The sequence below is a fragment of the Mustela putorius genome, unplaced genomic scaffold (genome assembly GCF_011764305.1).
Source record: "Mustela putorius furo isolate JIRA1106 unplaced genomic scaffold, ASM1176430v1.1 tig00003834_pilon_pilon_pilon, whole genome shotgun sequence".
NCBI classification, from domain to species: Eukaryota; Metazoa; Chordata; class Mammalia; order Carnivora; family Mustelidae; genus Mustela; species Mustela putorius.
In genome coordinates this window covers 136,044,270-136,066,065 of record NW_025421987.1, presented here as the reverse complement: position 1 = coordinate 136,066,065, position 21,796 = coordinate 136,044,270, and the positions used below count along the sequence as shown (strand labels likewise).

At 37.4% G+C, this 21,796-nt stretch overlaps 1 protein-coding gene across 3 annotated transcripts in view; it reads right to left on the bottom strand.

Moving 5' to 3' along the window:
* Positions 1-21,796, bottom strand: part of OXSR1 (oxidative stress responsive kinase 1) — a 108,266-nt gene that overhangs the window by 24,227 nt on the left and 62,243 nt on the right. For all 3 annotated transcript variants that reach the window (XM_045089130.1, XM_045089131.1, XM_045089132.1), the window contains 3 exons: positions 9,374-9,483; positions 5,719-5,820; positions 3,009-3,142 (listed from right to left, as the gene is read on the bottom strand). In XM_045089130.1, coding sequence (XP_044945065.1) covers positions 3,009-3,142; positions 5,719-5,820; positions 9,374-9,483 — 346 coding nt within the window. The remainder of the gene's footprint in view (positions 1-3,008; positions 3,143-5,718; positions 5,821-9,373; positions 9,484-21,796) is intronic.

Genomic DNA, 21,796 nt, shown 5'->3' with positions numbered 1-21,796 from the left:
AGATTATTTATTTATTTATTTGACAGAGAGAGATGACAAGCAGGCAGAGAGGCAGGCAGAGAGAGGAAGAAGCAGGCTCCCTGCTGAGCAGAGAGCCCAATGTGGGGCTCGATCCCAGGACCCTGAGACCATGACCAGAGCCAAAGGCAGCTGCTTAACCCACTGAGCCACCCAGGCGCCCCTATATTTCCATTTTTTAAAAATTCTTTCTGTGCTTCATTCTGAGCAATTTCCTCAGTACAGTGTGATTAAGTAAGAGCAGAAAGTCCTCAGTCAAATTGTATGGGTTGGAATTCTAGCTCCAACATTTATTAACTGTGTGACTTTGGGCAATGTTACTTAACCACTCTGTGATTCAGTTTCTTCATTTGTAAAACAGGAAAAATAATAGCACCCTCCTCATACAAGTACTGTAAAACTTAAATGAGATGATGTATGTTGTCAGTTTACAGAAGTGCCTGGTAACTTGATTAGTAGTCAACAATTATCTCTTTTTTGTTTTATTGGCTGTTCTATTTAACCAATCCACTGAAGTTTTGTTTCCTTTTTAACTTCGGAATGTTCTAAACAAGGTGTAATTTTAGTTTACAAGCTGGAAATAAGATGTTTTACAGCTTCTTTTTCTTTTGAAATAATTTTAGGCTTATAGAAGAGATGCAAAGATAATATCGAGGTCCTACATACCTGTCACCAGCTTCCCCCAATGTTAACATTTTACATAACTGTGATATAATTATCAAGAAATTAACTAAAAATATTAACATTGCTACAGACTTTAAAATATTAATACTGGTACCACATTCTAAACTATAAACTTTATTCAGGTTTCCCCAGTTTTTGCACTAACATCCTTTCTCTGCTCCAGGATCCAATCCAGAACATCATTTTGTTTTTAGTCTTTGTGTCTCCTTTATCTCCTCCAACCTGTGCCACTTTCTCAGTCACCCCTTTCCTCACTCTAAAGGAGTGGTGGTCAGGGAGTTTCCAGCATATTCCTCAATTTGGCTTTGTCTATGTTTTCTCATTACAAACTGAAGTTAAAGATCTGGGGAAGAAATACCTCAGGAGTGCTATGTCCTGCACCTGGTATCAATATCTGGGAGTATGGAATAATAAGTATGTCTTACTACTGCTAATGCTAACCTGGATCACTTGTGAAGGAGGTGTCCACTTTCAAATTTTAGTTATTGTATTTTTCATTTCTAGTAGCTCCATTTGTTTTGTCTTCTTGGTCATACTCATATTCTCTTCCTACAGTTTTGATTTCCTCCATTAGGATTTTAATTACTTTAAATATACTTATAACTTTTCAGGTATCTTTGCATTATCCAAAGTTCTTGGAGCACTAATCCTTCTGCTTGCTGTGTCTGCTGACTCTGACCTGCTGTGTAGCATTTTACTATGTGTTTTATAATTTCAGCTTCTGGTCCCTTCAGTGGAGCATTATTTGCAGGAATCTCATGGATCTGGAATTTAGAACAATTCGAATGGTATAGTTTTCTAATTGCTTCTGCCAGAAATAAAACTGGCTTGGCAAAACGTATTTTATTCTCTAATCTTGTGGGCTCCTGGATAATATGGGCCATATAAATTCCGATTGTCAACTTATGGAATGTCTAGGTCAGAGGACTGGATTATTCAGGAGAAATTCTGTTGTGTCTTTGTGATGATGGACCATATTTTGTTTTCCAGTCTGTCTTCTTACTCAAAAGACAGACTTGTAAAGGTCCCAGCCATAAGCAGGGATCTCAGTTCAGAATCCGCATTGGCTGGGCCAGTATCTCATTTTCCCCACCTGGAAATCCGAAATCTAACTGAGTATGTCATTGGAATAAAAAGTGTCCCACTAAGGGTGGCCCAGGATCAGTTCATGATATATCTTCTCTGAATTAGGTCATCCTCATCATTTCTAGCACCTGAGGTGGAAGCTTATCTCTGGGTTTGGTTTTTAAGTTTCATAAATTTATCCAGCACTTCTGGGTATTTGTGACCAAAAAATCCTGTTATTTTAGTCAGTTAACTAAGCTAAAGCCAAAGTATTCCCTGTTTTTTTAATACTAATTTATTCAGAAAAAGAAAAAAAAGTTCTAATAGCACAGGTTTGAACTTTGCTACCTGTTTTTCTTCTCCTTCCCAGTATTTCAAACAGTAAATTCTGAAGCCCCATGAAATATACTAAGGACGTGACTAAGGGTATCATTTAAAATCTATTACTTTTGTTGACTGTTAGAGAAACCAAAATTTAAAAACTCTTAGTGCTAAAAAACTGAGTAGAATATATGTGTGAAACAGAAAAATGACATACAGTGGAAACAGTCCTAGGTAAAGAATCAGGAGTTTTGGACTCAAGTCCTACCTCAATGACTAGGTAGCTGACTGACCTTAAAGATAAAAGGTTGTACTCAATGACTTCCAACACCATTTGATCTGTTTAATTCATAAAGATACAGACACTAGATGATCATGTTTATTCACTTACTTGCCTTCCAATCTGTCTAGTGTTAACAAGTAAGTGCTCTGCATTTTTGGTCCACTCATCAAAATATCTTTCCTTTAAGGAAATACTTATGATTGTTTGGTATTACATATAACATTTTTTTGTGTATCTCCTTTGTTATTAAAATTGTAAACAGCATCAAAATATTTGTTTGCTTATGACTTTTAAATGCATTAAAAACAAGCCTTCCCACTAACATATTTTATTAACACAGAATTCACAAAACACAAATATATGAAAAATGAGCCAGGAACTAGCTGAAGTATTAGAGTACACCTTATACTAAAGTACACTATATACTAAAGAAGGGAGAAAGTAATTCATTCATTTCCAATCTAGTGTAACAGTCCCTGTATATATTTTTTAAAGTTTATATTTAAATAAATACAAATGCATTTGAATATGCACAAATAACTTCCTGCACATGAATGTATGTATCTAATACTTAGACATCCCACAATGGTTTACAGTATTAGGTGAAGAGAAATGTAAGCTTTATCTCATATTTTACCTTTTTTCTGGATCCTTTTGAAGGCACAATGAAATCATTTTCCTAAATGATTTTCCATATTTTTTCAGCATTTCTTTGTCTTGAACACCAGTTTCCAAAGAAGGAGGATCATTTTGTAGTGTCAGCATTAAAACCTGGAAAATTTTTCAATACGAAATTTCTGATGCCTCATTAAGTTAAATATTGTGGTCAACATTCTTCAATATAGACAACCTCCCAATATATAAGCAGTTCACTCTAGACTAGTTATTTGGACACAGAGTTATTTAGGTGTTTTCCACACAAGTAATATCTTACAGATAGTTGGTTTCCCAGGTAAAGTGGCTGCAAGGGTTCAACTGTATCAGCACTGAATGCCCTTTAGTAAGAACCCTTTCTTCATGCCCTCTGTCCCCATTCTTATACTGCCAAACTACCTGCAAAAAAAATTAAAATCAGGGATGCCTGAGTGGCACAGTTGGTTAAGGGTCCCACATCAGGCTCCTTGCTCAGCGGGGAGCCTGCTTTTCCCTCTGTCTGTTCTGCGTGCTGCTTCCCCTGCTTGTTCTCTCTCTCTCTCTCTATGTCACAAATAAACAAATAAATCTTTTTAAAAAAGTCTTTATCTTTAAAACAAAAAAACTTTACAAAACAGTTAAAATCACAGCAAATTTAAAAATAAAATACCATCAAGTAATAAATAAATAAAACCATAGCAAAATTTAAAATGTCATCTTGCTGATTCTACCTATTCATGGCTCTGTTGGAACATGACCCCTTGTAATCTGGCCTTCTCTTCCCAGAACTCCTCAGCCACTCCTTACTTTTTCTTCTTAATTAACATATAACATATTGTTTCAGGGGTACAGGTCTGTGAATCATCATCTTACACAATTCACAGCACTCACCACAGCACATACCCTCCCCAATGTCCATCACTCAGCCACTCTATCCCTCCCTCACCCTGTCGCCCCCACCCCAGCAGCCCTCAGTTTGTTTCCTGAGATTAAGAGTCTCCTATGGTTTGTCTCCCTCCCTGGTCCCATCCTATTTCATTTGCCCTTCCTTCCCCCCAAAACCCCCGGGCCCTGCCTCTCAAATTCCTCATATCAGAGAGATCATATGATAACTGTCTTTCTCTGACTGACTTATTTCACTTAGCATAATATCTTCTAATTCTATCCACGGTGTTGCAAATGGCAAGATTTTGGTAGTGTTCCATTATATACATATACCACATCATTTTTTTTTTTTTAAGATTTTATTTATTTGTCAGAGAGAGGGAGAGCGAGAAAGCGAGCACAGGCAGGCAGAGGGAGAAGCAGGCTCCCTGCTGAGCAAGAAGCCTGATGTGGGACTTGATCCCAGGACGCTGGGATCATGACCTGAGCCAAAGGCAGCTGCTTAACCAACAGAGCCACCCAGGCGTCCCATACCACATCTTCTTTATCCATTCAACTGTTGATGGACTTTCCATAGGTTCTTTCCATAGTTTGGCTATAATGGACATTGCTGCTATAAACATTCAGGTGCACGTGCCCCTTTGGATCACTACATTTGTTATCTTTAGGGTAGTAGTGTGATTGCTGGGTTGTAGAGGAGCTCTATTTTCAACTTTTTGAAGAACTTCCACACTGTTTTCCAGAGTGGCTGCACCAGTATGCATTCCCACTGACAGTGTAGGAGGGTTTCCCTTTCTACGCATCCTCGCCAACACGCGTCGTTTCCTGACTGGTTAATTTTAGACATTCTGATTGGTGTGAGGTGGTATCTCACTGTGGTTTTGATTTGTATTTCCCTGATGCCGAGTAATGCTGAGCACTACTTTTTTATGTGTCTGTTGGACATCTGGATGTCTTCTTTGCAGAGATATCTGTTCATGTTTTCTCCTCAGCCATTCCTGAGAAACCACTGATAATACCTAGTTAACAGAGCAGCAGCCTTTTTCAGTTTTCACTCCTCCTACCTTCTCTGTGGTAACTGACAGTTTTGATTATTCTGTCCATCCTAAATCTCTCCTTCTTTGACTTTCATGGCAACATACTAGTTTGATGCACATAGGTGTTAATAAGGAAGGTCACATTTATATAATGAGATTCGGAGTGATTTCTAAATTGTATGACTTCTTTATAGAAGCATAAGCCACTTTCTTTTTATTTTTTTAATATTTTATTTATTTATTTGATAGAAAAAGAGATCACAAGTAGGCACAGCAGCAAGCAGAGAGAGAGGGAAGCAGGCTTCCTGCTGAGCAGACAGCCTGATACGGGGCTCGATCCCAGGACCCTGAGATCACAACCCAGGCTGAAGGCAGCAGCTTACCCACTGAGCCACCCAGGCGCCTCACATAAGCCACTTTCTAAACACAAAGTTAACACTAAAGAATAAAAGGGGGCTGTAGTCAGAACTAATACTTGCTTTTCAGATTCAATTTGTATTTACTGAAATGGAATTACTAAAAGATGGAGGTATTTCTCATTCTGGGCGAATAGGCTAACATGTGTATGTCTGGCTACAATTATAGGACTCACTGCCTTCGGTGTATAAAAAATAAATCTCATCTCCTCCCCCACCTCCTTTTAAAAAATAAACCATTCCTTTGGCCTTAAAATAGCTTCCCACTTTATAGTTCTAAAAACTCACCATTTTCAAAACCATTTATTTCCTAGGAGTAGGCTCTGAAAAGAAACTGGGACATGGGCTGGGATAGTACTTTGACTATGAACCTCACCTTCATTGGTGGATACTTATGGTAAGGAGCTGCCCCTGTAGCCAGTTCAATTGCTGTGATCCCAAAACTCCAGATGTCAGCTTTGAAATCATAGCCTCGAACCTGTAAAGAATATAAAGATATACATGATTACTTTTAACACCCTAAAAGCACTTTAATTTAAATTTATTTTTTCTTTAGTAATCTCTACACCCAATGCGAGGCTTGAACCCATGACTGAGATCAAATGTAGCATGCTCTTCTGACTGAGCCAGCCAAGTACCCCTAAAAGCACTTTTAAAAAGTAATTTCTAATACATATCAAGAACCATTAAACTGTTCATTCGCTTTAAATCAATAAAGTAATCTAGAGTAGGCAAAGGCTAAATATATTTGGTAACAGACGAAAGAAAAAGCAATCAGAATGAACGTTCCTCAACAATGGGGAAATTGTTAAGTACGGAATACTCACTTAAAAGAAACGATAGTCAACTAAAAACAATGTAAATGAATTCTACATGAAAATATGGAAAACCACGTGTGATAAAGCATTTATGAAGAAAAAAGAATACAAAATTCCTCACAAGTTTTGATACTCATTACAAAAGTGTATAATCTTGTTTTTTTGTTTTTTTTTTTAAGGAAAAGGATAGAACTAGAACAAAACTATTAGGCAGTAGTGTTATGTCTTTGGTTTTCCAAATTTTCTGTTATAGTCTTATTTAATCTCCTTAATTTTTATAATGAAAAAAGACACAAGGGGGTTTGAATATTTTCAGTTGTTGATGTGAACATGTGGCCAAATTTGTCCTTTTATACTATAATGAGCACATTATAAAATTAAGTATTTTCTTTTTTAAAATAATTTTATTTATTTGAGAGAGAGAGAGAGCGAGCACATGAGAAGAGGGAAGGTCAGAAGGAGAAGCAAACTCCCCACCAAGCAGGGAGCCCGATGTGGGACTCGATCCTGAGACTCCAGGACCATGACCCGAGCAGAAGGCAGTCACTTAACCAACTGAGATACCCAGGCACCCCAAATATTTTCATTTTCTATCTTGAGCAACACAGGAGAAGAAATATATGGGGGGTGTATGTGGTTTGGGACCTGAAATTAAAGCTCCATATAATGTGCTGCCTTGAAATGTGGCAAAAGAGGGTGGGCCCCTAATAAACTAAGTGCAAGTTCCCCTCCCCAGTCTGCTCCTAAGGATAAGGTCCCTTAGCCCAACAATCCTGCTCAACTGGACCAGGCCAAGTTCCTGCTCAGCCTTGAGTAGCAGGTTTCAGTTTCCCAGCAGCCCTCAGAATTATTCAAATGAGCCAATCACCCTCGCAAGGAAACCAAGGGGCACCTCACTCTCTTGATACTACAAGGTCTGTTTCCCACAGCAACCGTTTACCTACTCTCTTCCCGAGAGGAGCCTCAAGTGTCATGTTGCGTCCTCTCCCTGCAGCTCTGTGTGTACGTGACAAATGAACTGCTGTCAGTCTTACCAGTCCAGTGTAAGGTGTCCAGCATCTGCATAACCCTAGAGTAGGAATGCTTCCCTCACCAACAGGGTGAACACAAGCACTGTAAGAGTTATAAGTGAATTCGGTTCTACATACTGACTTTGATATACTTAAAAGATACCCATGTAAAACACCTAGAGGAAGTTTGAAACATCCATCTAGGGGTTTAGGAAATAAGACTAGCATGACTATACTTTGGAAAATATAATAGATGGGGCGCCGGGCGGCTCAGTTGGTGGAGTGTTATGATTCTTGATGTCAGGGTTGTGGATTAGAGCCACAACCCAGCAAAGATTACTTAAAATAGATGTAGAGAATACTTAAAAATAAAATGTAGAGATTACTTAAAATGTAGAGATTACTTAAAAATAAATGTAGATTTATTTTTGTAGAGGTTATTTAAAAATAAAATCTTGAGGGGGTGCCTGGGGGCTCAGTAAGTTAAGCAACCCAGTCTTGATTTCAGCTCAGGTCATGATCTCAGAGTCATGAGATGAAGCCCTGCATTTGGCTCTGCATTCTGTGAAGAGTGCTTCTCCCTCTCCCTCCCCCTCTACCCCCTGCCTTGGCTCACGTTCTATCTCAAATAAATACAATCTTAAAAAAATTTAATTTTGTTTAAGCACTCCTAAAGCTGCTCTTCAGGAGCAATCTGGCTGGCTCGGTCCGTATAGCACACAACTCTCAAATCTCAGGGTTGCTGAGTTCAAGCCCCACACTGGATGTGTAGACTACCTAAGGTAAAATAAATAGATAAATAAATAAAACTTTCAAAAAAACATAAAAAACTTCAAAGAAAATAGAATGGGTGGAAAGCAGAGATGAGGCTAATTAGTGAGAGAAGAATTCAAGAACAGGTCCTGGGAAGTAGAAGGAAGGCAGAAAAGAAGTCAGACACAGCCTGGCAGGACAGGTAGGGGAAGAATGCTGAAGATGTAAATAAAGGTGGAAGTGATCAACTGCTGAGATGTAAACAGAAAAGCTGAAGATGTAAATAAAGGTGGAAATGATCAACTGTTTCAAATGACAAGAGAACAAGTAAGGCAAGGAATAAGAAATGAGCCCTGATTTCAGAATTAGCAGTTTCCATAAAATGACTACATGAGCAACATCGGACTGTAGTTGTTTGAAAGCAAATGGGAAATGAGGTTGTGGACGAAACTCGTCCTTCAAGAACCACAGCAGTGAATCTACGTGTACAAAGATTAGGTCGTTTAATTTGTAACACAGAAACTTTTACTAAACCAATCTTCATTATATTATTCCTTAGGTTGTATTTGTTACAAATCCTGAGTTCCATATATCATTTGTAAAGGTCTAGAGTTCTGTTTCCAAGGGTGGGACCCAAATCCTAACCGAGGAACAGAAACATGTATTTCCCGAAGCTAATCCAGCATATATATCCCCACTTTTTCAAAGACCCCATTAAGCCATTTGGCTTATATGAAAGACCTATAGTAGTTCCTGTTTACACTATGGAAAGAAATCGGGAAAGGGTTTTCCTTTTACAAAAAAAGTGAAAATGACGTTCAGTGCTTGCCATGACAGAGGCAGCACCCGGGCTGAGCAACAGGCCTAGTGTAGCTCAGCTCCTTCCTGGGGAACCACATTCAGGTCAATCCACCAGAGCTTTGAATTATGTGAGTATCTGTTTTAACTCAATTTATTTTCTGTATCCAATAGCAAGATGTGTTCTATGGTATCGGAAAGGCCGAAGAGGTTATTTTTGTGTGTCTGAAAATGCTAAAAAATTTTTACAAATAAATTAGTGGTCACTGTTTCTTTCCTTTGTGCCATTTCAGCTTACAAGGGTTTCACAGAACAAACTACTTTCCATTAGTGGGGGATACCTGCACAACTGTACACCAAACAAAAGCAAATGTTGCTGTTATTTTTTTCATTCTGTACAAAACCATAAACCATTTAAAAAAAATGAAAGACAGGGGCACCTGGGTGGCTCAGTGGCTAAAGCCTCTGCCTTCTGCTCGCTCAGGTCATGATCCCAGGGTCCTGGGATCTAGCCTCACGTCGGGCTCTCTGCTCAGCAGGGAGCCTGCTTCCTCCTCCTCCTCTCTTTCTCTGCCTGCCTCTCTGCCTACTTGTGATCTGTCTGTCAAATAAATCAAAATCTTAAAAAAAAAAAAAATGAAAGACAAAGTACCTGTTCCATAACTTCAGGCGCCATCCAGCAAGGAGTTCCAACAAAGGTCTTTCTCACTTTATTTCGGGTAATATCACCACCAGTTGCTAAAAAAGCACTAACTCCAAAGTCTGAAATAGATAAAAGAGCAAGGTATTAGAAGTATATCAACTCAGGCAGACAGGAAAATAATATAGTCTACATACAAACAACATGACACTTTCTCTTCTTTCCACTGAAATTCTTGACTAACGACATAGCTTACCAGGTCCCTCACTCCGCTCTCCACCCTCACACATGATTATCTCAACAGATTTTCCTCCTTGCTCCAGTCCATTCAATTAACATCCCCTGGACTAAAAATCTGTACCTACTACACAATAATTCTTAATTCTCCTTCTCCCCAGCCAGCGGCAACCATCATTCTAACTTTCTTTCTCTATGACTTTGAATACTCTAAGGACTTCATATAGGTAAAATCATATTTGTCTTTTGTAGCTGGATTATTTTACTTAGCATAATGTCCTTGACATTTATCCATTTTGCAGCATATTACAGAATTTCCTTCCTTTATAGGCTGATGTAATACGTATATACCATATTGTGTGTATTCTTTCATGTGTTAATGGGCCCTTGGGTTGCTTCCCCATTTTAGCCATGGAGAATATGCTGTTGTGAAAAGGAATGTCCCAATAATTGTCTGAGCCCCTCCTCTCAGTTCTTCGGGATTCTATACCCAGAAGTGGAACTGCTGGACTACATAGTAATTTTGCTTTTCATTCTTTGAGGAACTGCCATACTATTTTCCAGAGCAGCTGTACCATTTTATGTTGCTACTAACAGTGAACAAAGATTTCAGTTTCTCTATATCCTCTATTTCCTAATTTTGGGGGATTTTTTGAATAGTAGCCATCCTGATAGATCCAAGGTTGGATCTCACTATAGGTCTGATTTGCATTTCCCTAATGATTAGTGATGTTGAACATATTTTTAACATGCTTATTAGCAATCTGTATGTCCTCTCTGGAGAAATGTCTACTTAAGCCCATATTCTAAAAAATTCAATTTATTTAAACTAAAACCCAAACCAGTACATTCATTTTTCCTGTCCCCCACCCCTGACTCTGGTAACCACCAATCTGTTCTCTGTTATCTATGTGAGCTTAGTGTTGAATAGATACATTAGATTTCATATGTGAGAGATTATATAGTATTGTCTTAAGATCTCTTGTCTTATTATACATAGTACAAAGCCCTCAAGGTCTATTCATGTTGTCACAAATGGAAAGATTTCATTATTTTTTATGACTGAATGATATTCCACTGTATGTATACACCACAATTTGTCTATCCATTCTGAGACCTGTATCAATGAGCTTACTATCTACATTTCCTTCTAGGAGCTTTAAGGTTTCAGGTCTTATATTCAATATTTGAACCTATTTTGAGTTAATTTTTATTTATAGTGTAACAGAGTGATCCAATCCAGCTTCACTCTTTTGCATGTGGCTATCCAATATTCCCAATACCACTTACTGAAGATACTGTCCTTTCCCCATTGTATATTCTTCATTATTATAAATAATCATGAAATTAACTCACATATTTCTTTTTGAGTTAGTGTTTTCATTTTCCTCAGATAAATACCCAGAAGTAGAATTACTAGGTCATACAACAGCTCTATTTTTAATTTTCTAAGGAAACTCCATACTGTTTTCCACTAGCTGCACCAATTTATATTCCCACCAACAGTGCGCAAGGGTTCTGGTTTTTCCACATCCTTCCCAATGCTTGTTGCTTCCAGTCTTTTTGATAATAATCATTCTAACAGGTGTGAAACAGTATCTTGTATATGAGACTCTGATTTGCATTTCCCTAAGAATTAATGACGTATAGCATCTTTTCAGTTTATCTGTTGGCAATCTGTATGTCTTCTTTGGAAAAATGTCTCTTCAGATCTTCTGCCCATTTCTTAATCAGGTAGTTCAGTCTTTGATAATGAGTTGTACAAGTTCTTTATGTATTTTGGATATTAGTCCCTTACCAGATTATGATTTGCAAATATTTTCTTCCATTCAGTAGGATGCCTTTTCATTTTGTTGATACCCTTTGCTGTGCACGTTTTTATTTTGATATTCCCATTTGTTCATTTTTGCCTTAGCTGCTTTTGGTGTCAGATTCAAAAAAACATCACGAAGACCTATATCAAGGAGCCTGCTATCCATGTTTTCTAGGTGTTTTATGGCTTCATGTCTTTTTTTTTTTTAAATTTAAGATATTTATCTATTTATTTATTTAAGAGAGTGAGTGTATGTAACCAAAAGAAAGCATAAGCAGGGGGAGGGGACAGAGGAAAAAGCAGGCCCCTTCCTGAGTAGGGGCCCGATGAGGAACTCGATCCCCGAATCCTGAGATCATGACCTGAGCTGAAGGCAGATGGTGAACTGACTGAACCATCCAGGTGTCCCTATAGTTTCATGTCTTACATTCAGATCTTTTATTTAATTTTTGCACATCATATAAAATGGTGCTCTACCTTCATTCTTTTACATGTGACTGTTTAATTTTCCCAACACCATTTATGAAGACTGTATACCCACTGTATACTCTTGACTCCTCTAGGATATATTAATTACCCATGTGTGGGTTTATTTCTGGGCTTTCTATTCTGTATCATGGATCTCTGTGTCCACTTTTATGCCAGTATCACACTGTTTAATTATTACAATATACTGAACTACATACTTTGAAATCACTGAGCATGATGCCTCCTCCAGCTTTGTTCTTACTCACCACTGCTGTGGCTATATGAGGTTTTTCATGGTTCCACACAAATTTTAGGATTATTTGTTTTATTTCTCTGAAAAAATGATCCATTATAATTTTGTTACAAATTATACTGAATCAGGACAACTGGGTGGCTCCATTGGTTAGGTGGCTGCCTTTGGCTCAGATTCATAATGCTAAGATCTGAGATCGAGTCCCCCATCAGGCTCCTTGCTCTGCAGGAAGCCTGCTTCTCTCTTTCCCTCTGCCTGCCACTTTGTCTGCTCGTACGCGCACGCGTTCTCTCTCTCTGTTAAATAAATAAATTAAGTCTTTAAAGAAAAAAAAAGGAAATTATACTAAATCTGTGTATTGTTTCAGGTAGTATACACATTTTAACAATATAAACGCTTCCAATTCATAAGCACAGAATATCTATTAATGTCTCCAACATCTTTCTTTAATGTCTTGTAGTTCTCTGTGTACTGGTCTTTTATCTCTTTGGTTAAATTTATTACTAGGTATTTTTATTTTTTTGATGCAACTACAAATAGGATTATTTTCTTAATTTCTGATAGTTATTAATGTACAGAAATGCAACAGATTTTCATGTACTGATTTTGTATCCTGCAACTTGATCATTCTAACAGTTTTCTGATGGGAGTCTTTAGGATTTTCTAAATTTAATATCATGTCACCTCTGCACAGTGACAGTTTTACTTCTTGTTTTCTAATTTGGATGCCTTTGATCTCTCTTTCTTGCCTAACTGCTCTGCTAGTACTATACCGAATAAAAGTGGCGAAAGTGCGCATCTTTGTTTTGGTTCATCATCTTACAGGAAAGCCTTTCAGCTTTCTACCAGTAAGTATATTGTTAGCTGTGGGCTTTAACATACATGGCCTTTGCTGTAAGCTATGCTCCCTCTATACCAGCTTTACAGAGAATTAGAAATGGATATTGAATGTTGTTAAATGCTTTTACCACATCTGCTGAGATGATATAATTTGTATCCTTCACTTTGTTTTATGTGGTATATCCCCTTGAATAATCTATGTAAGTTAAACAATCCTTGCATCCCTGGAATAAGACCATTACTACATCAAGGTGTATGGTCCATTTAATGTACCGCTGAACTGAGTTTACTATAGTTTTGTTGAAGATTTCTGCATCTATGTCCGTCAGAATATTAGCCTGTAATTTTCTTTTCTTTTGGCATTCTTGTCTGCTTTTGGTATCACGGTAAGGCTGGCCTCATAAAATATGTTTAGAAGAGTTCTCATCTCTCACTATTTTTTAGAAGAGTTTGAGAAGGATTGGTATTTTTCCTTCAATGGTTGGTTCACCAGTGAAGCTGTCTGATACTGGACTTTCGTTTGTTGGGAGGTTTTTTTGGTTTTTGTTTTTTTTTTTAAAGATTTTATTTATTTATTTATTTGACAGACAGAGACCACAAGTAAGCAGAGAGGCAGGCAGAGAGAGAGGAGGAAGCAGGCTCCCTGCTGAGCAGAGAGCCCGATATGCGGTTTGATCCCAGGACCCTGGGATCATGACCCGAGCCGAAGGCAGAGGCTTTAACCCACTGAGCCACCCAGGCGCCCCTGTTGGGAGGTTTTTGATTACTGATTCAATCTCTTTACTAGTAATTGGTTTGTTCAGATTTTTTATTTCATCATGATTCAGTCTTGGTAGGTTGTATGTTTTCAGAAATTTATCCATTTCTTCTAAATTGTTCAATTTGTTAGCATATGATTGCTCACAGCAGTCTCTTAGAATCCTTTCTATACTATCAGTTTAACTTCTATTTTTTCATTTTTCATTTTATTTACTTGAGTATTCTTTTTCTTGGTGAATCGAAGCTAAAGGTTTGCAAATTTTGTTTTCCTCTCAAAGAACTAGTTCTAGTTTCAGTGACCTCTTCTATTGTCTTTATAGTCTCTATTTCATTTACTTCTGTTCTAATCTTTATTTCCTTCCTTCTGCTAACTGGGTTTTATTTGTTCTTCTTTTTCTAGTTCCTTGAGGTATGAAGTTGTTTGGGATTTTATTTCTTGGAGTAGGCATTTATCACTATGAACTTCCCTTTTAGAACTGCTTTTGTTGGGGTGCCTGGGTGGCTCAGTTGGTTAAGCACCTGCCTTCAGTTCAGGTCATGATTCCAGGGTCCTGAGATCAAGCCCCAGGTCAGGCTCCCTGCTTCTCCCTCTTCCCACTGGCTTATGCTCTCTCAATCAATAGATAAAATCTTTTAAAAAAGAAAAGAAAGAAAGAAAAAGAACTGCTTTTATTTTCAGAACCAAGTGACTGGTGATTGAGGTGGTGGAGGGAAGAACTGCTTTTGCTGCATCCAACAAATGTGGTATGTTACCCTTCCACTTCATTTGTCATAAGGTATTTTCTAGTTTCTTCAATGACCCATTGGTTGTTCAGAAGCATGTTGTTTAATTCCCACATATTTGTAAATTTTCCCACTTTCTTCACATAAATTTCTAGCTTCTAAAAGGCATGTCTGGAAAAAATGCTTGCTCTGATTCGAGGCCTCTTAAGTTTATTAAGACTTATTCTGTCATCTAACATATGATTTGTTTTGAAACTGTTCCATGTGTACTTGTGAAGAATGTGTATTTGCTGCTTTAGGAAGGAATGTTTTGTAAATGTATATTAAGTCTATCTCTGGTCTAATGCATCATTTAAGGCTGATGTTTCCTTCTTGATTTTCTGTTTGGATGACCTATCCATTGATTAAAGTGGAGGTATTAAAGCCCCCTCCCCTACTCTTATTACTGTACTACTGGCTATTTCTCTCTTCAGGTCTATTAATATTTACTTTATAAAATTAGATGCTTCCAATGTTGGGTGCATAAATATTCACAGGTGTTTTGTTCGTTTTTCAGATTGACTCCATTATCCTTTTGTAATGCCCTACTTTATCTCTTATTCTGATCTTGTTCTGAAGTCCACTTTGATGTATCTACTTCACTTGCAATTTTTGTCTCTCCTTCTTTCTTTGTCCATCAAGCTAAACGTTTGTCAGTTTTGGTGATCTTTCCAAAGAATCACTTTTCTACTGCTTTTCTATTCTCTATTTCCTTTATCTCTTCTCTAAATTTTATTATTTTCTTCCTTCTGCTAGAGTTAGGTTTAGTTTCTTCCTTTTCTAATTCCTTAAGGTGTAAAGTAAGATTGTTGGTTTGCTATCTTATTTTTTAAATAAAGTGTCTTTAGCTATAAACTTGCCCGTTAGCAATACGTTTGCTATGTCCCATTAGTTCTGATATATTGATTTTGTTTTCATTCATCTCTAGGTAAAAACTTGCCCCTTAGCAATACTTTAGCTATGTCCCATAAGTTCTGATATATTGGTTTTGTTTTCATTCATCTCTAGGTATTTTTAAATTTTCCTTGTGAAGCTTTCCTTTTTTCATTGGTTGTTTGAGCGTGTGTTTAGTTTCTGTGAATTTGTGAATTGTGGTCAGGAAAGTATTTTGTATAATATTTTTAAAAATCTATTGGGACTCAAGGCACCTGGGTGGCTCAGTGGGTTAAGTAGCCAAGTCTAGATTTCAGCTCAGGTCATGATCTCAGGTGCCCACATCAGGCTCCATGCTCAGTGGGGAGGAGTCTGCTTAGGGATTCTTTTTTCCTCTCCCTGTGCCCATCCCCCAGCTCATGCATACTCTTTCTCTAAAATAAATAAATCTTAAAATAAAATAAAATATAATCTATCAGGACTTAATATGTGGTCTAACATGGTCTACCCCAGAAAATGCCCCGTGAGCACTTAAGAATACACATTCTAATCCTGTTGAGCTCTGTACATCTGTTAGCTCTAGGTGGTATTCTATAATGTATTAAGTTTTTCATTTTCTTACCTCCTGCCTATTGTATCCATTATTGTAAATGGAGTATTGAAATCTCCAGCTACTAATATGGAGCTATTTTTCCCTTCAGTTCTGTCAGTATTTCCTTCATATATTTTATTGGCATGTTAGTATATATACAAATATTTATAATTATTATATCTTTTTGCTATACTGAAACTTTTGTTAATAGTGAAGTCCTTATTTTTTTTGTTTGTTTTTTTAGTTCTTATTTGTTCTGTAACCCTTTCTTGACTTAAAGTTTATTTTCTCTGATATGAGAAACATGGTTACTATTTGCATGGAGTATCTTTTTCCTTTCCTTTCCTTTTCAATGTATTTGTGTCTGGGATCTAAAATGAGTCCCTTATGAACAGCATATAGTTGGATTAAATATTTTTACCTTTTCTGCCAATCTCTGTCTTTTGATTGGAGAGTTAATCCACTTACATTTGAAGCAACTACTGATACAGGACTGACTTCTGTCATTGTCCTATTTGTTTTCCATATGTCTTATGGCTTTTTTGTCCCTCATTTTCTGCATTGCTTTTCTGTTCAGTTGACTTTTTTGTTGTGAAATGCTTAATTTTTTTCTCATTTCCTTTTGTTTATATTCTGTAACTATTTTGTTTTTGGTACCATAGAGATTCCATTTAACATTCTAAAGTTAAAACACTCTAATCTGAATATATACCAGCTTAGGGGCGCCTGGCTGGCTCAGTCAGTAGAGCACACAACTCTTGATCCTGGGGTTGTGAGTTCAAGCCTCATGTTGGGCATAAAGATTACTTAATTAAAAAAGAAAAAAACTTTTTTTTAAAAGATCTTGAATTTATACCAGCCTAACTTCAATAACACAAAAATCTCTTCTTTACAGCACCATTCCCACCTCTGTTGGTTACTGTCACAAAATTACATCTTAACATACTTTGTGCTCAAAAACATGAACTGATAATTCTTTCTTTTAAAAAGTTTATTTATTTATTTTCAAGATTTTACTTATTATTTGACAGAGACAGACAGCAAGAGAGGGAACACAAGCAGGGGGAGTGGAAGAGGGAGAAGCAGGATTCCTGCTGAGCAGGAAGCCCGATGCGGGGCTCCATCTGAGTTCCCTGGGATCATGACCCAAGCCAAATGCAGATACCCAATGACTGAGCCACCCAGGTGCCCCAATAATTCTTTTAAACACACTTGTCTCGTAAGCAGAAAACATGTTTTGGATTCACAAACCAGTTATCAGTAATATTAACTTTTGGACCACTGGTTTTAGTAATGTATCATGTAGGAAAAAAAGTGAAGTCACAAACCACTGTTATGATAATACTAACTTTTATACTTGCCCATGTATTTACCTTTATGAGATCTTCACTTCTTCACACTGCATCAAGTTACTGTCTAGTGTCCTTTCATTCCACCTTGTGGGTTCCCGAGAGCATTTCTTGTAGACAGATCTATCAGAAACAAATTTCTTCAGCTTTCGTTTATCTGGCAATGTCTTAATTTATCCCTTATTTTGAAGGACAGTTTTACCAGATACAGAATCTTGATTGGCAAATTTTTTCTTTTATCACTTTGAATATATTGGCCTCCTGCCTTCTGGCCTCCAAAGTTTTGGTAAGACATCTGCTGACAGCCATATTGAGGATACCTCGTAGATGGTGAGTCACTTCTACCTTCCTGCTTTCAAGATTCTTTCTCTTTGGCTTTTATAAGTTTGATTATAATGTCTCTTTGTGTAGATTTCTTAAGAGTTCATCTCACTTGGAGATCACTGAGCTTCATGGATGTTTATATTCATGTTTTCCATCAAGTTTACAGCCATTATTTATTCAAATATTTTCTCTGCCCATTTCTCTCTTCTCGAACTTCCCACATGTGTGTTGGTCTGCTAATGGTGTCAAACAGATCCCTTGAGCTCTGTTCACTTATCTTCAATCTTTGTCCTTCCTGTTCCTTAGACATGATAATGTCCATTTTCCCATCTTCAAATTCAACAATTCTTTTTTCAGCCAGTTCAAATCTGCATTTGCATTTGAATCCTTCTAGTGGGTTTTTCATTTCATAATACAAGGTACGGTACTTTATAGCTCCAGAATTTTTTTTGTTTTTTGGTCTTTTTTCCTTATTGGTAGCTCCTATCACACATTGTTTTCTTGAGTTTATTCACATCTTCCTTTAGTTTTCTTTGTCTAATAGATTTGCTGTCAGGACCTTTTCAGTGACAGTTTCTATTATTTATTTCCTTTGAATGGGTTATATTTTACTGTTCATTGAATGCCTTTTGATTTCTTTTGTTGAAAACTGAACATTTGAGTCTAATGATGTAGTTATTCTGGAAATCAGATTATCTCCCTTTCTCAGGGTTTGATGCTTAAGTTTTGCTGTTTTATTTTGGTTGTTATAGACTATCTTTGTGTCAAGCATAAACCCAAAGTATAAACAAGTTCTTCTCAGGACTTTACTGCACCTTTTCCTGGCATGTACAGTCATTTTCCAATTTTCCCCACCAATGTAGTTATTTTTTAATGTCTGGCTCTAAAAGTGGGAAGAAGAGAAAAACAAAGGAAAAAAAGAAAAGGTGCTGCTCCTTTAAGTCCCTGGAAGTCATTTGGGGAGGGGTGTGCCACAACAATGGCTATCTGCCTCTTTATCTGCACCAATGTGATCAGAAGCAGCAATCAGTGATCAGAGCACAGATCCATGGTATTTCGAAGACAGGGTCCATTTTGTCCACTGAGGGTGCCACAGAGTGTGTGCAAGCTGCTCTAAAAACAGGTGCATAGCTGCTTGCCTGCCAGCAGGCTGATGGCTAGGGGATACACAGCTCTGAAATTGACTGAAATTTACCACAATTCACCTTCCAAATCTTCCCCTAGAACTTACAAACCTTTGGAGGAACTGCAGAATTACAGAAGTTACATCAGACACATTCTGCTGGTTCAGCTGTTGTCCAGATGTGGAGAGATTCCCGGTGTTTCCTACTTCACCAGAATCCCCTCTTCTTTAGTTTATGTGTTTTGTTTTTACCACTTGATTTTACCTTTTTAAACAATAAGCATAATTGTGCTTGGTTCTAAACCTATGTAAATGAAATCATATGCTATATATTCTATTTCAACTGTTTTCTTTCACCTTATCTTTGTATAACTTATTAATGCTTTTGAATGTAGCTGTAGTTCTATCTACATTCATCACTGTATATATTCCAATGCATAAATTAACCATAATTTATTTATATTTGTTCATTCTACTATTGAAGGGTATTAGGACTATTTCACAATTTCAATGCTATGAGCACTGTGACACACATAACCACGATCTTCTCTAGGCCATACACCTAGAAGCCAAAGTTTTAGGATATGCATACTTCAACTTAATATAGTGTTTGTCCTCATTTATTCTCTCACCATTGGAACAGGAGATTTTTTTCCTTGCTTACAATGACACTAACTACTGCAGCATCAGATGTTTAGGCCAGGACAGCATTAAAACACGAGGTATGCCTGTGAAATAACTTGGTATCCTAATGTTATTTCACAGGCATACCTCGTTTTTTAATGCTTCGCCTCACTAGGCTTCACAAATACTGTGTTGGTTTTTGCTTTTTTATTTTTTTTAAACAAACTGAAGGTCTATGGCAACCCTGCACTGAGCACATATATTGACACAATTTTTCCAACAGCATTTGCTTACTTCTTGTCTCTGTCACATTTTGTTATCATTGTATTTGCTATGGTGACCTGTGATTACTGATTTCTGATGTTACTATTGTAATTGTTTTGGGGGCACCACAAACCAGGTCCTTATAAGATGGAGAACTTAATATATGTTGTGTTTTGAATGCTCCACTGACCAGCCATTCCCCCATCTTTCTCCCTCTCCTCAGGCCTCCCCATTCCCTAAGACACAACGATAGTTAAATTAGGACAATTAAAGATCCTTACAAGAGCCTCTAAGTGTTCATGTGAAAGGGAGAGGCACACAGTCTCTCTCTTTAAATCAAAAGCTGGAAATGATTAAGCTCAGTAAGAAAGGCCCACTGAAAGCCAAAAAAGGCAAAAAGCTAGGTCTCTCGTACCAGTTAGGGAAGTTGTGAATGCAAAGAAAAAGTTCTCGGAGGAAATTAAAAGTGCTACTACTCCAGTGAACACACAAATAAGAAAAGTGAAACAGCCTTATGGCTGATGTGAAGAAAGTCTTAGTGGTCTTTCTTAGAAGATTAAACCAACCCTATCATTTCCTTGCCAAACCCTAATCCAGAGCAAGACCCTAACTTTCTTCAATTTTAAGAAGGTTGAGAAAGGTGAGGAAGCTGCAGAAGAAAAGCTCAAAGCTAGCAGAGGCTGGTTCGTGAGGTTTAAGGAAAGAAGCCATCTCTATAATATAAAAGTGCATGGTGGAGCAGCAAGTACTAAGTATCCAGAAGATCTAGCTAAGTTAATTCATGAAGGCGGCTATACTAAACAACGTTTATTTTCAATGTAGACAAAACAGCCTTCTACTGGAAGAAGATGGACTTAATTAGCTAGAGAGGTCAACACCTAGCTTCAACGCTTCAAAGGACAAGCTGACTCCCTTGCTGGGGGCTAATGCAGCTGGTGACTTTTAAGTTGAAACCAATATTCATTTACTAGTCCACAAATACTAGGGCCCTTAAGAATAAAGCTCTATCTACTCTTCCTGTGCTCTGTAAATGGAAGAATAAAACGTGGAGACAGCACATCTGTTTACAACAAGGTTTACTAAATGTTTTAAGCCCACTGTTGAGACCTACTGCTCAGAAAAAAAGATTCCTTTCAAAATATTACTGCTCATTGGGGCACCTGGGTGGCTCAGCTGGTTAAGCATTCGACTGACTCTCGGTTTTGATTCAGGTTTTATCTCAGGGTTAATGAGATCAAGACCCATGTTGGGCTCTGCATTCAGCGCGAAGTCTGCTTGAGATTCCTCTCCGTCTCCTCTGTTCATACACACACGCTCTCTGATATAAGTAAAATCTTAAATATATATATATATATATATAGTATATATACTATATATATATATATAGTAGTATATATATACACTACTGCTCACTGACAATGCACCTGGTCAGCCAAGAGCTCCAACGGAGTCGTACAATGAGATTAATATTATTTTCATACCTGCTAACACAACAACCATTCTGCAGCCCATGAATCAAGGAATAATTTTGACTTTCAAGTCTTATTATTTAACAAACACATTCTATTAAGCTAGTGATTCCTCTCCTGGATCTGGGCAAAGTAAATTGAAAACCTAGAAAGAATTCACTATTCTAGATGCCATTAAGAACATTCATGATTCATGGGAAAAAGTCAAAATAACAACATTAACAGAAGCTGGTTCCAACCCTCATGGACAACTTGGAGGGGTTCAGACTTTCGTGGAGAACACAGGAGCAGATGTGGTGGAAACAGCAAGAGAACTAGAATTAGAAGTGGAGGCTGCATATGGGACCCCACTGCTGCAATCTCACGATAAAACTTGAATGAATGAAGAGTTGCTTCTTACAGATGAGCAAAGAAAGTGGTTTCTCAAGATAGAATCTATTCCTGGTAAAGATACTGTGAAGACTGTTGAAATGACAACAAAGATTTTGGATATTACATAAACTCAGTTGATAAGGCAAGGTTTCAGAGGACTGACTCTAATTTTGAAAGAAGTTCTGTGGGTAAAACAGCACTGCATGCTTACACAGAAATCATTCGTGAAAAGAAGAGACAACTGATGTAGCAAATATCATTGTCTTCTTTTAAGAATCTGCCACAACTACCCCAGCCTTCAGCAGCTCTCACC